At 43.7% G+C, this 14683-nt stretch overlaps 1 protein-coding gene across 3 annotated transcripts in view; it reads right to left on the bottom strand.

Annotated features, from left to right (window-relative positions):
- SPARC (secreted protein acidic and cysteine rich) overlaps positions 1 to 14683 on the bottom strand; it is a 31680-nt gene that overhangs the window by 11194 nt on the left and 5803 nt on the right. The window contains exons 2-3 of one of the 3 annotated variants that reach the window (XM_044664482.1): positions 3138 to 3207; positions 152 to 217 (exon numbers count right to left, since the gene is read on the bottom strand). In XM_044664482.1, coding sequence (XP_044520417.1) covers positions 152 to 217; positions 3138 to 3194 — 123 coding nt within the window. In that variant the 5' untranslated portion in view covers positions 3195 to 3207. The remainder of the gene's footprint in view (positions 1 to 151; positions 218 to 3137; positions 3208 to 14683) is intronic. The other 2 variants (XM_044664483.1, XM_044664486.1) reach the window with 2 other exon arrangements.

The following is a 14683-nucleotide window of genomic DNA, read 5'->3' as shown; positions in this document are numbered from 1 at the left end:
AAAGGAGGAGACATTTGGGCCACATTCCCCTCTTCCTCAAAGGGCAGAACCCACAAGGTCAGCCTGGATCCCCTCATGAGACTGGAGCCAGTCAAGAAGCTAGGGCTAACATCAAGCACCTGGTGTGTAAACTGGGTAACTGAATCCTTACCTCGGTCACCTCAGCAACGGGCTCCTCTACGACTTCAGCCTCCTCAGGAAGCGCCTCTTGCTGCTGCTGAGAGAGGAGGAAAATCAGGGAAGGGGGCCCATTGAGGTTCACATTCACAACTGGCCAGCCGGCCAACAACCCTCCCCCAGGGAAACTGGATACTCAGGGGCTGTCATTTCAACTGGAGATTTTTGTTTTTGTTTTTATTTTGAATATTTCCCCCTAGTTACATATTTCATGTTTTTTCCCTCTCCCCCAAACCTCTCTAACCCCCCTTAGCTGACACACAATTCCACTGGGTTTTACATGTATCATTGATCAAGACCTAATTCCATATTATTGATAGTTGGACTAGAGTTATCATTTAGTGTCTACATCCCCAATATCCCCATCAGCCCATGTGTTCAAGCATCAACTGGAGATTTAAAAAGAAATCTCTGCCCTGATCCAAGGTCCAAGTGTCTCCTCCTGGGTATAGCTCAGGCTTGCGGAGTCTTCCCCCAAGACCACCTTTTGTCTCTATACACCACCTGAATTTGTTAGGGAAGGTCAGGAAGAGGCTGCAGGGATGTTATTGATGCTAAATCTGCCCTGACTGGGGTGGAGTAAGGCTGTAATGAGGGGTGTCTGGATGGCACAATGGATGGAGTATTGGACTTGGAGTCATGAAGGCTCGAGCATTAATTCTACCTTCAACATTTAACTAGCTGTGTGATCCTGGGCAGGTCATTTAACCTCTCTATCTTACCTTCTCTATCTATAAAATGAAACTAAAAATAGAATCTACTTTCCGGGTTGTTACAAGGATCGAATGAGGTCATGTGTAAGGCTATTTGCAAACCTAAAAGTGATAAAAATTAATGAGAGAATGGATAAAAAGGGGTATTAGGAAGTTAAAAACTCTTTGTAGATGTGTAATGTTCTTAAAAGGGAATTTGTTCCATTGTGGCATCCATATCTGTGGGAGTGGGAACTTATTCTCTTCCTGGGCGCTTGGCTTTAAGGATGATGATGAAATTAGGACATGGTCATCTCCAATCTAATGTGGTACTTTGCACATCTGCTTCAAACTTACCTAAAATCTGGGGGCAGACCACTGGAGGATGACAAAAACAAAGGATTCAAATTCTGGCCCTGAAGGCTGTTTGGTTCTGGCTGGTTTACCAAGAATATGAGCTATCTCCAGTGGTCAAGTGTGTGGCCAAGACCCCAGCCCCATGATTCCTTGTGCAGTAGTCATAATAATACCTTCCATAATACATGCTGTAAGGTTTACAAAAATTTTTCCTCATAACAACTCAGTGAGACAGGTTGTTAGCTACAATTTACAGATTAGGAAACTGAGGTTCAAAGAAGAGATGGGACCTGCCTGAGGGAGCATGACTAGATAAAGCAGAGCAAGAATTCAATCTCAGCCCATATGCCTCTAGATCCAGTGATCTTTCCAAATGGCCTCTTACACTTCCCCCTTCCCCTCTCCCCACTTCCTATTTAGCTTGTGAGCATTGCTCCCCTTCTCCTTGCTCATTAATGTTGGTATTTGTGGTCTCCTGTCTTGGTTCTGGAGCGGAAACTTGTTAATCTGCCTTCCTCAGAAGAGGTCTGGTGGGTGGGAAAGAGAGTCCTTGGAGACCCATGTACAGATGGAGAATCATTCTTCTCATTCTCAAGCAAGCATGCCAGGAAAAATCAATCCCACCGGGACCATCTGAGAATCCACCTCTTAGGAAATAAACAGTCATCAGCTATTCCGTAGCTCCAGCTGCAGCCCCTGCTCTGGCAAGGGCCCACTCACACCAGGTGAGGCCATTTCTGCCATCAAAAAGACTAGGAAACTTGGGGCCATCAAGGTTCAAGTGACTTACCCAAGGCAGAGATTGCTTTTTAATTACAAACTTGTTTTGTGTTTAATATTTTTAAATTGTTTGACAACATAAGTGGCTTTCTTTGAAATCCTCTGTATCTTATTTTATGCATTTAAAAATATTGTTCCAAGAGGTTTCTATAGGCTTCATCAGCCTGCCAACAAGGTTCACGACAGAAGAAGTTAAAAATCCTTGATGTAAGAGGATATGGGCTATTGGTGCCAAAGCTGAGATGAGAACGTATATTCCCTTACTCTGGGGCTCCTTCCACTACATCTCATTTTACTAGATACAGAAAAAGAGAGAGAGGGGAAGATAAGGGAGAGAGGGGGAAAGGGAGAGAGACAGAGCTAGACAGAGAGGGAGGGGAGAGACGGCAGACAGACAGACAGAGGGAGGGAGGGAAGGAGAAGCAGGAAGACTGGTTTAAATCTAGCCTCAGCTATATTGATCAAGTCATTTAATCTTTCTGGGCCTCAGTTTCCCCATCTATAAAATGAGAAGGTTGGACTTGATGATCTCTGATACCATGATCATTCAGTAAAGTCATACGTTGATGCCTCCCCATGGTAAGGAGATGACCCTGGGTTGTCCAAGACTGTATCCATAGAGCACAAACTCTGGTAGATTTTACCAGATGGAATGGGCTAAGTGAAGGTTGGTCTGTGTGTCTGTCTGTCAGTCTGCATTCTGAGTCCAGAGAGAGTCAACAGACTGGCCAACAAGGTAATGAATGTTTTGGTCATAGCAAGTCTCAAAATCACCAAGAAAATATACTCAGTGGAAGATACTCACACTGATGAAATCTCAGTTCACATAGAAGTATTAGGTGTACTTATAAGGTCCTGTGGTATAGATTTGGAGTCCAAAGACCTGGGTTTAAATCCTAGTCCTGCTATTTTCTACCTGTGTGACCTGTAGCAAATCAAATAAAGTCTCTGTGTCTTAGTTTCTACATTTACAGAATAAGAGAGTTGGACTGTGTGTGTCTGGTCCTGTGTATCTCGTACAGAATGGTAATGGGATCCTTCTCTCTAGGAACCTTGTAGAAGGGGTTGAGAGGTTGGAAGTCCTAAAGAACAAAGAAAACAGTTACGTGGCTAAGGAGATGTAATACTCACAGGTGCCGCTAATGCCGTGCCTGCCAGGCAGAGGAGGAAGAAAATCCAAGCCCTCATGGTGCTAGCAACCCTGTGTGGGAGAAAAGAAACAAGAATTGAGTCAATGAGAGACCTTGGGTTGTAGAACTAAATTTCCAGCCAGAGAGCTCTCCATCTGTCCCATGGTTCCCCAGCTACCACACACTGGAAAAGAATCATTTAGGAGCTTTCAGAAAATTTTTGAAAACTTTTAGAAATTCACTTTAACTCAGTAATACAGTGTGGGGAATCCAGAAAGAGTGTCAGCTTTTATGACTTCTGAAATTGTCTCCAGCTTATTTTCTACAATTCATTCTTCTCTCTCCCTCTGACTTTGTTTCCTCCCCATCTTTCTTTCCTTTTTTTTTTGGTCTTACTCCCCCTTGCCTTTTGGACTCCCTTATACATACAAGTACCTAAACTTCCCCCTTCCTGTTGCTTCCCTCTCCCATGTATAATTCAAAACTTCTTTCCCCACCATGCCTTCCTTTCTTGCCTAGAAATCCTTCATCTCCTCACCTCTCCCTTATTCATTCTCTCTTTACATAAAGTCTTTAGCTTTCCTACATTCTTTCTCTCACACATAAATTAGATTTTTCCTCCTTTGTTACATGCTTGTCCTACACACGATTCATTCTTTCCCCTTCTCACCGACTCTAAAATTTCCTCATCTCCTTTCTCACCCTCCTCCTTGCACAAACAATCCCTGTAATCCTGCCCCTAACTGACCCCCATCTTTTCTTCTTTGACAATACACAGTACATTTCTCTCCCTCCTCCCATCTCAGGATCTCTCTCTCTCTCTCTCTCTCTCTCTCTCTCTCACACACACACACACACACACTCTCCATTACTCCCTCACCCCCAACAAAGGATGGTGGCCTACATCAAATCCTGAATTGGTCTATCTTTTCCCAGGAGATTGTGTTAATCAGAGAAAATGAGTTCCAGACCCCAAAACAAAGAACACTGGGTTCCTGAAAAATGACCCAAACTTTTTTACAGAGGGAAAAAAAATGTTTTTGAACTTTCACAGAAACTTGGTCATATGATGCATAATGCCTGCATTTAATTTTTCTTTTCTCCCCAGAAAAATGAGGTGACAGCTGCCATTTGTGACCTAGAATGTCCTCAGCCTCCACGATAAATCTGATAGTTCACATTACATGTCACTTGAAGGTTTTTACAAAGCATACCTCCTAATCCTGTAAGGACTTCGTTTTCAGGGAAGCTAGGTGGCTCAGTAGATCAAGAGCCAGGCCTAGAGAGGTTCTGGGTTCAAATATAGCCTCAGACACTTCAAATCTTCTGGTTCTGGGCAAATCACTTAACCCCAATTGCCTAGCCCGTACCACTCTTCACCTCGGAACTAAGACTTAATTTCAATTTTAAGACAGAAAGCAGGACTTAAAAAAAAAGACCTCATCCTCTGGAACCCTGGTTCTAGACTACTATACATCTTCTTGGGTTTTCTGACCACAGAACCTAGCAGAAGGAAGGGAGGTCACAGACACCTCTGAGATATTCATTAGCCCTTTATAACTCACATTTCTGATCTTTTACAATTCACAGTTTACAAGGTATCTGTCTTGTGGTAATCCTGTGAGGTAAATAGTCAAGAGTATTATTATCTCCATTTTACAGGGGCAGAAACTGAGTCTCAGAGAAGGGAGGTGCCTTATAAGATTTAGAGGCGGAATAATTTAAACTCCGTGAGAGTAGAAACTGTGCCATGTCTTATCCTCAGCACCCAGCACAGAACCTTGTATATATGTATTTAATAAATGTTTGCTGAATGAATGAATTTTATGGATAAGGGACCTGAGATCCAGAGGTGTGAAGTGACTTCCCTAAGCTATCAATTATGACACAGCTTTAAAATGAAGAAGTAGAATTTGAACCCATGTTTTCTGAATCTTTATTCTTTATAATCTGAATTCTTTACGCCACACTGTGTTTCTTCTGAGCTACTATTACACAGATGGTATAACAGCAGGGATTCAATCCCAGGGCTTGCCACTGGCCTGTATTGCCTCTTCAGTCCCTGTGTTCATGACCTGCCATGTTTCCCACTCTTGCACATGGATTTGGGATCTGGAGGATACCCTAAGCCTGCCAATGTCTGGGTCTTGATGACTTGGGATTTCTGGAACTTTCTTTCCCCCTCACACAGATCAGGGCTTGTCTGATCAAGACTCAAGATGGAAAACTTCCCTTCCTCCTGCTAGTTGGCATGCATCTCTATACAAACGAACCAGTGAAACTCTATCAATGAAAGGGTTGTCTGAGCTTGTTTGAAGGCAATCAATCACAAGCCAGACTTGCAGCTGGAAAAAATCACCCCTTTGCCTCCAGGAGAGGCAATCGTGTCATCAGGATGGATCCCAGCCTAGACTGGAAATTTACCATACTGGTTTGAAAAAAGGCCACCACTGGACAGAGGCTACATGTCTAAAATGAGATCTCTTTGAAAAGAAAAATAAATAAATATATAGTTATACACTGAAATATAACAAATTATATGTGGCAGCCAGAAGTTGGAGGTGGGGTTGGGAGGAAGTACCAGTAATAGGTTACAGGTCTGGGAGTTGGACAGAATAAATATTTCCCCGAGTCTGTTTCTAGGCAGAGGTCCTATGCACCTCTTGGGCCCCTGAAAGGGTTTATCTGTCAACCAAGAGGGTCTGTCTTCCATTTTCCTGCCATCCCATCTGGATGGTAGCCCTTCTTCTGTCCCCAAGTGGCCAGAAGAGAAGGACATTCAAGGCCATAAATTGGCTTCAAGGTAGAATCCTGTTCTCTGTCAAAGTACAAGGGTTTGGGGCTGAGCTGAATGAGCAAGTCTATTTGTCCCTCAATAAAGCAGTGCTCAGACCTAAGAGAGGTTGGCTGGAGGAATGATTAGGAGTGTGTCAAGTCAGGGAGATCTATATGGGTGAATGGCCAGGATTACAGGTATACAAGCTACTATACTACCCCCTTTCCCTTGGAAGTAAATTTTTTTAATCTTGGGTCCTGGAATGGATAGCTGGCTCCATCTCTAAAAGACAAATAAAAATGGCTTAAAGAGAATCAATGTGGGTTAACATAAAGCATGACAGACTTGGTGTTGGATGATCATCGTACAAAGCCTGCTTCTGATACGTATGATCTTGGACTGTCTCTGGACAGAAGTTTTCTCTAAAAGTAAAATGGAGGTGTTTGGGGGATATTGCCTAAGGTAGCCATCAAAATTCCTTGGTGGGTTGGGTGAGGCATTTTTGTATCTTGTTATAGCCCAAATGTTGATCACTTGTTTACTCACAGAAAGGTACCAAGTTCTGTGATTGGTCTAATGGTCCTTGACCCAAATTAGGGAACTATGAAAGGGCCTTTCACAGCCAACCAGAATGTCAATACACTAGGAAGGCAGTCTGTACCAATGCAAATGTTAATTTGTTTCTGCTTGCAAACCAAGAATATTCAAAACAAGAGGTGGTAAGAAGGGAGCTTAAGAGACAAGATGTCCTTGTGGGACAAGCAGGCTTTAAGAAGTTACCTATGACTGAATCAGAGAATATCAAAGCTGAAAGGCCTCTCAGAAATCATCTGTTCCAAATCTATTGCTTTACAGATGAGGAATCTAAGGTCTACAAGTCATCCAGGTAGTAAGAAAAAAAGCTAGGATTGCAACCAAGATCATCGTTCATCCCATTATACCATACTGCAGAATCTGAAATTGTTATGATAGAAAGATACTTTAGAGAAATTCTAGTCCCCACTTGCCAGATAAGGAAACATATTCTGAGTGAAAGAAGCTTGGACAAGGTTACAAAGTAGTTAGTGACAAAATAAGAATTCAAACCTAGGTTTCCTGGTTCCCACGTCAGTGCCATTTCCATCAACTGGGCTGCTTCCACAAATGGTGCTGGAGGATAGAGCCAACTGCTGGTTTCCCAGAGTATTTTCCTAGGTTCCTAGCTACAACCCTTTCTCCTCCCTCCCTTCTCCCACAACTCCTCCCTAGAGGACTCTGCAGAATGCTAAAGGAACCCTCATGAGACAGCTCTAAAAAGGCCAAGATGTCCTTACAGACTCCTGTGACAGCCCAGAGGGAGGATGGGGGCTGAATGGTAATTGATGGAGCCTCTAGAATCCACGCATCTCTCCCCACTAGCGGATAACCTGCTACATCCAGTAGGTCCACCCAGGACATTTTAATAGCTCTTAAAATAGATGGTCTACATTTTTGGACATGTCCAATGTAGGAATTTTTTTCCTTGACTGTTTTTTATTTTATTTTAAGGGTTCTTTCCCCCCTCCCCCCAATAGAGCAGGGAAAAGGCTCAGGTAGAGAGGTAGGAAAGTGAGAAAATAAATTCTTGTTAATTGAATTTTTAAAAATTGATGGTCAATCCTGACCTATCAGCTGTGTCCAACCTTATTAAATAATCGCTCTCATGATTGTAGAGTTCTTTTTACTTTTCAACATATATCTTCATCATCTCATTTGTTCCTCAAATTCGGTGAGGAAAAGGATTCTTGTTTCTATTTTACAGATAAGGAAATGGAGGAATGGGAAAATTACTTTGTAGAAGTTGCATGGGTAATATGAAAGCTAGACCTAGGGCCTAGGTTTTTGTGCTTCCCAATTAACCTGGATATTGCCTTACCCCTCCCAGTCCTCTTACTGACAAGCACTCATCAGAGACTTTCCATACTAGAAAGGATCTCAGAAACCATCCAGTCTAACTTATACCCGAACAGGAACTTTAACATCCTTGACAAATGGTGACCTACCTTTTGCTTAAATAGCTCCAGTGATGGGAAACTCACTACTTTAAAAAGGATCCCATTCCCCTTTTGGACAGGACTAATTATTAGAAAGCTTTTCCTTATAAGGAATGGAAATCTGCTTCCCTGAAACTATCACCCCATTGGTCCCAGTTTTGCCTTCTGGGGCCAACAAAAACAAGTCTAATCCCTCTTCCACATGACAGTCCTTCAGATATTTGAAGACAAGAATCACCTCTCCATCTTCTCTTCTCTAGGTTACTCATCCTATGTGTTTCTCATGCAAGAAATGAACATTTCCTTAAGGGAGGTACACAGTAACATTGTGGGATCTGATAATGTTAGACAGGGTCTCTGTCACTGATTCACAATGTGACCACTTACAAATCATTCCTCCTTTCTGAGTCTCTGCTTCTCCACCTATCACTATAAGATGCTTAAGGGAAGGGACTTTGTCATTTTTGTCTTTGTAACCCTTGTCTGAAGCAATGCTTTTAACATAACACACAGATAACAAATGTTCAGTGAACTGGTCTGAACTGACGTGAATTAAACTGAGTTGAATTGAATTGAGGAGCCTCACACAGGTTAGAAGCTGATAGAAGAGGAGGCATATGCTGACACACCACTGCTAGGCATTTCCCTTGGCTTAGTGACTGCAAAAAGCAGACAGTCCTCAAAGCCAGAACCCCCACTCCCTTCCCCTCCTGTTCCGAACACCAAGTCCCTTCCTGTGGCTTTTGTTTGTTCTAGAAGCTTCTGAAAGACCTTCCTTACTGCCAACAGCACTGGAAACTGAGATCACTCAATCTTCTCAGAGCTGGTCTTGGGGTAGAAAAGGACCTTTCTATTCTACTTTACCCCTTCAAATGCAAGGTACCCTCTCTGGGTTCTCTCAACACTTGAATAGGATATAGATCAGCCACTGGGAGAAAGCGGAAGAGGAGGACTGGGATAGATTAACTGGCTGGCCTTGGCACCAAGATAAAAAGACACTGCTCCTCTGGCTTCAAAAAAGGATAGGGAGATAATAAGCCTCTCTCTGATGCAGAAAAGTACAGTCCCAAAGGATGAGGGTCTGGGCTCTTTGGCCAAGGTCAAGTCTGCAGACTCCAGTTATGTGGTTTGGAGGGAGACTATGGAATTTCAAATAGTTCCACCCAATAAACAAACTTTACCTCACAGAAATGGGAAAGTAAATCTGAAGGGTCAACACCACCACCACCAAAAAAATATCAGGTCCTACAGGGAGACCAGATCTACTCTCTTTCATTGTAAACAGCAATGGAACATTGAGTCAACTTTGCCAGGCCCCACAGATTGTCCTGTCCTAAACTGGCCCTACAGTGTCTCCATAGGTTTGTATCTAAGGCAGGAAAGTGGAAAGATTCCTAATTGGGGAAAAGGGGAACTGAGCTTGCTCTACCCCAATCTGGCTACAAGACTGCAGACAAGTTGGTTGCCCTCACTGGACCCCCATTTTCGCATCCATCAGAGACAGGATAAAATCTGCTACAAGGGTTGCAATGGAGGGCTGAGCATATAGAGGAGTTAAAATTAAGAATAGATCAGTCAGGAACTCTTAGAAGGACCCTAGCCTAAATAAACAGTGCACTATTTGGTGTATTGGAGGGCATTTTGTTATAGTCAGAGTTGGGCCATCCTTGTTCTGATTTGGCTTGGGTTTGGGCCAGCCGGCTTGGCAGAACCATTTCATAAGTTGGGCTTCTTAGGTGGGGCAGAATTTGTCTCAGGGAAGAGAAGAGAATGAGTATCTTTGAAAGTCAGGGACAGTGGCTCTTGGGAAGCAGAATGCCATCTCCCCAAATGAAAGCTGCAGCTCAAGCATAGAACCGAGGATGGTTACATAAGCCCCCTTCAGATGCCACGTTAGTATGGGAGAGCAGGACAGGCACCAGGGAGGGGCCTACCATTGTTCTCTGGCTCCCCCTAGGGGCTAAGCTCAGGATAACAACCCAACAAAAAAGGCGTTCCTTTTCCTATGATTCTTCAGGGACCATCTAATTCAGCCCCATCATTTTACAAAGGAGTAAACTGAGGCCCAGAGATATTAAGTGACCTACCCAATGTAACACAGTAGTAAGTATCTGAACCAGGTCCTCTGCCCTCCAATCTCATGCTCTTCTCATTGACTCTTCTGGCTAGGGCATTGTTCCTAGATGTTTGTTTTCAGAACTCTTCTGCTGCCTTCCTGTTCATGTCCTCTACCCCAACCCTCATACTGTCTGTCTAGTGAGCTCCCTTTCCCCTACCCCATAAAGAAAATTAGCTCCCAACAACATATGAGAATTTGGAGAGCATATGAATTTTAGGCAGGTTAGGCTTCAGTTAGACAGCAATGCATTTAGGGCCTTTTTAATAATAATGACTCCAATTCTATAACACTTAAAGGTTTACAAAGCACTTTCCCCACAACCACAGAAAATATGAAATTGAGGACCAGAGGCCCAAGGCCATATAGCAGGTAATAAATGCTAGCACCCTGACCAAATCCAGGGCTCTTTGCACCAAGCTAGGTGCCCAGATGCCTATGTCTGCCTCAGAGTTCTGTATCAGGAATCAGGAAACCCAGGTCCTAATTCTAGCTCCACCATTAACGTGCTGTGCAACTGGGCCAAGTCACTTCTGCTTTCTATGTCTATTTTCTCCTTTATGAAAAGGATTGGATTAGATGAACTGGCTATTGCTTGGAAAAATCTACCAAGTGTTTATTTTCAAATAAGACTTTTATGTCTGTCCCAGAGTAAAGCTGAATGGAAATCAGGAGGGGAAGGCTGAAGAGTGGAAAAACAGCAACCTTGACTCAACAGCCAAAGTCACTAAAAAAACTAAAGGACTGAGATTATTTAACACTATTCCCTACCCTCACCCCAAAGTGAGATGAAGAGGGGACCTCCAAGGGCTCAAGCCTGAAACTTAAGATTATTCTGGGAAAAAAATCTCAAAGATGGCTCTGGCTTGCCAGAACCAATGGGAAGGCCACTACAGATGAGACGCCCCTAAGCAGGCCAGCTCCAGACCCAGCAAGACCACAACACAAGCAAACAATCTGTGTTTGACTTGTTTCTTTCCATCCCTGAACTGTCAGACTTGCCAATAAGGCTCTCCTGGTGGCCAGGTTGTTTGTGCAGAGAGGGGACCAAGCTCAGTCCAGATGTTGACATTTGTAGACAAACAGCAGGGTGAGGCGTAGAGCTGGTTTCCTGTCCCACCTACCTTCCCTTAGGGAGTTGAGAACAGTTTTTCTAACTAATTTTGATTAGGTCATAGCTTGATCTGGGACAAGAGCTCAATGGCCCTTCTAAGGCAACTGCTATGCAGTGAAGTTCCTTCATTCTCTCCTTCCAACTTCTAGGTTTCAAAAGAAAAGATTAGGTATTGGGAGACAAGAGGGGTACAATGATAAAGGACACTATATTTAGAGTTAGAGGAGCAAGGTTCAAATTTTGGTTCTGCTACTTAATACCACTATGATCCTTGTTGTTGTTCCTCTTTGAGCCTCAGTTTCTTCATCTGCAAAATGAAGGTGGCTTAGGTTCCTTCTAGCTCTAAATTTGATATGCTCACTATCCACCCAAATCACTGTCCAATGTCATTAGATCCAAGAATGAATTCTATCTTTATTATTTAGAAGCTGTTTTCTCCTGGACAAAGTATGTTCCCATCCTGAGCTTCGATTTCCTCATAAGCAAAATGAGTATAACTCTAGCACTACCTCCCTCACAGGGTTGTGGCTGTGAGGATCAAATTTTTTAAAGTGTTTAAATAAATAAATGCTGGCTGTTCTGATTGTCATCATTATGGATTGGGAGAAAGTACTTCAGATGATCAAGATGAGAGGATAGATGAGGAATACTGTTAAAAACCCATGTGAATGATTCCCCCAGAAAGCAAATGACCCAAATAATTGGGGAAGAGATACTTACACTTTTTCTGGGAAGTAAAAGGATAATGGAAGTGGCAGGTCAGGCATCATGATGAGTATAAGGGGGCTGCAGCTCAAGAAACCTGAGTTCTAGTCTGACCCTACAAAAGTTCCTTACACTCCATAGGCCTCAGTTTCCCATTTGTTTTTCCATTCCAGTAGAATCTCTTTGGAGTGCAAGATCTATTTTTTTATTCTATCTTTATATCTTAAAAAGCCTACCATGTAATAAGTGATTCACTAGATGAATGTTGGATAGATGGATTGCTGAGAGGATTAGATAAAATCATCTCTAAGGTCAATTCTAGCTTTGACATTCTTTCTATCCATTCTAATTCATATTTTATGATCAGTGTTCTAATGTCCCTTCTAGCTCTGATATGTTATGTTTCTAAAGCCCTTTCCAGTTCTGATATTCTATGTTAGAAAGCCTCTTTCAGCTCTGATGTCTATGTCCTGATTCCTTCCAGTTCTAATATTTTATGAGCTCTGTGATCTAAACAAATAGCTTGTTATTGTGAGATCTGTCCATACTGTTCCAAGGAGTTTGTTCCAAGAATATATAACAACAAAATATATACATTAACTCATACACTCTTCTTGTCCCAATGGGGCATGCTTGGTGAGGGCAAACCATGCTTTCTTGTCCTGTAATCTCAGCTACCTGAAGCTGAGGCTAAATCCTTCTAATTCTTGGGCCTAGAACTCCACAAACGGGTTCTGTTTGTGGCCCAACTAAAGCGAGGGCCACAGTAAACTTCAGCTCTGGGGAAGAGGGCGTTTTAGTCAAAGAGCAAGCCATTTAGACCTCTGGGTGTGCCCTGCTGAGAATTCTATAAGGGTTTTTAGCATAGATGCCGCTCAGCCCTTACCCACAGAAGAGATAGCCCAAGGAAGAAAAGGTTCTACAACTGGGGGGATAGGATGGCTCCTAAGTCCTTACTGACCCTCTTTATTTAGGATCTATTTTCTATTGAATGATGTGTGTGTGATCTCCAAGCTTTTGTATGTCTGTATATACATATGTATAATCAAATATATGTATCTGTATGTAAGCATATGATTGTAGCTGTGTTTTCTTATGTCTTTGAGTGGTTTTTATATTTATGTGTGCATGTATTTAAGACCCCTCCAATGTGAAACAAAATCTGTTCATCTCAGACCCCAACTCCTTCCTCTATTCTGTTCTCCAGATCAACAGTCCACACTGAGAAAGGTGTTTCCCTTCTAATAGCCAGGCTCCTTATTCATCTCCAGTCACCCATGTTTATTCTAAACCAGCTCTCTCTAACAAGTGGGTACAAGGAACTTGGGGATGGGGATGGGAGAATAGAGGCAGAGAAAAAGAAGGGCCTAGAGAGGCTACTCAGGCAGAGGGCTGGAGGCTAGCCAGGGGAGCAAGCCACATAGAGCTTTGGGATGTTCTGGAAAAGAAGGGGGAGGCCCTCACAAAGTGTTCCCAACTTCCCTTACCCCAGGAGGTCTGCCTCACACCTCCCCTAGCCCAAGAGACCCTGAAAAAAAAAAGGTTACCATGGCAACGCACATTCCTCTGAGCCTGAGTCATGGCAGAGGAGAGATTTTTCAGTGGGTGGAAAAAGTTTCAAAAGTAGATTCCCTCACCCCCTTGGCGGCCTCCCCCCCACAACCACACACAACTCCCCCTCTCCACCCCCCAACTTCCCTGCCTCTGTCGATGTGGCAGACAATGGCGGGGGTTAACTCTTTCCACCATGACCCTTTTCACTTCCACTCCAAACTCCTTGGCCCTCTAGCTTTCCCTCCCCTCTTCCCTCCCTTAGGAAAAGGAACAATTGGCATGGCCTTTACTCAGTTCCTTCCTCCTAATACTAAGAGAAAAACCAGTTCCAGAATCTGGCATCATTCCATCCAAGGGCACCAGATGGGAAAAGAGAATCCCTTCCACTGGCGATGCCAGTGCCCTAAGGGCAGTGTTTCTGGAAACAAGTCTTTCCCTCACCCAAGGCAGTTTGTGCCTCACTGGCCCCCTTAGCCAATGAAATCACAGGTGCTGTTTCACCTAGGAATATAAACAGCATTTCATATTTCTTTATAGTTTACCAAAGGGCTTTCCTCACCACAATCCAGAGAAGCTGATCCCGGAAAGCTTTGTCTCTTCATCTTCAAAATATGGAAACTGAGGCTCAGAATGCAGAATTGACTTACCCGCGGTCTCAGAGCATCAGAGCCAAGACTCAAGCCCACGTCTCCCTGGGGGGCTCCCTGGCCAATGATCTTTCCATTACAGTGCTTCTCCCTTGCCCAAGCCCACCATTTTGTCCCCAGTTCCCTTCAGGAAGAAACGGTAGCTAAGATGGGGCAGGGTAATGGTGGGGCTCTCTTCTTGGAAGACCTATTCTGAGAAACAACCCAGTTCAGGGCCAGCCCTTAGAATAACTAAGTGGACATTAGAGTCAAGGTAACCAAGTCTGTCCTTGGCAACTTCCTTCCCCTGTGGATCCCCTAGACACTGGGCTCCCCTCCCCCTCCTTTTCTGCACACTCCTCTCCAGCTTAAAAGCTCTTTGAGGCCTTGGGGTTAGTGATTTAATGTATTACCTGGGGTGGGGGTGGGGGAGAAGGGGAGCAACTGCATTAGCAAGGAAGGGAAAACCTGGCGGGTGGCCAATATTTAACCCAGAGGAATCGATTTAATAGCAGGGCTTCAGGCACAGAGATGCAGGAGCCCAGAGAGCTACATATATACATACATAGATTTATGCATGTATGGGGGGGGATGGTAATGAGGAGCGGGGGGGGGGGGGGGGGGGGGAAGGGGGGGGGGAGGGG

Source organism: Gracilinanus agilis, chromosome 2 (assembly GCF_016433145.1).
Source record: "Gracilinanus agilis isolate LMUSP501 chromosome 2, AgileGrace, whole genome shotgun sequence".
Taxonomy (NCBI): domain Eukaryota; kingdom Metazoa; phylum Chordata; class Mammalia; order Didelphimorphia; family Didelphidae; genus Gracilinanus; species Gracilinanus agilis.
This window is presented reverse-complemented; position numbering and strand designations above follow the sequence as displayed.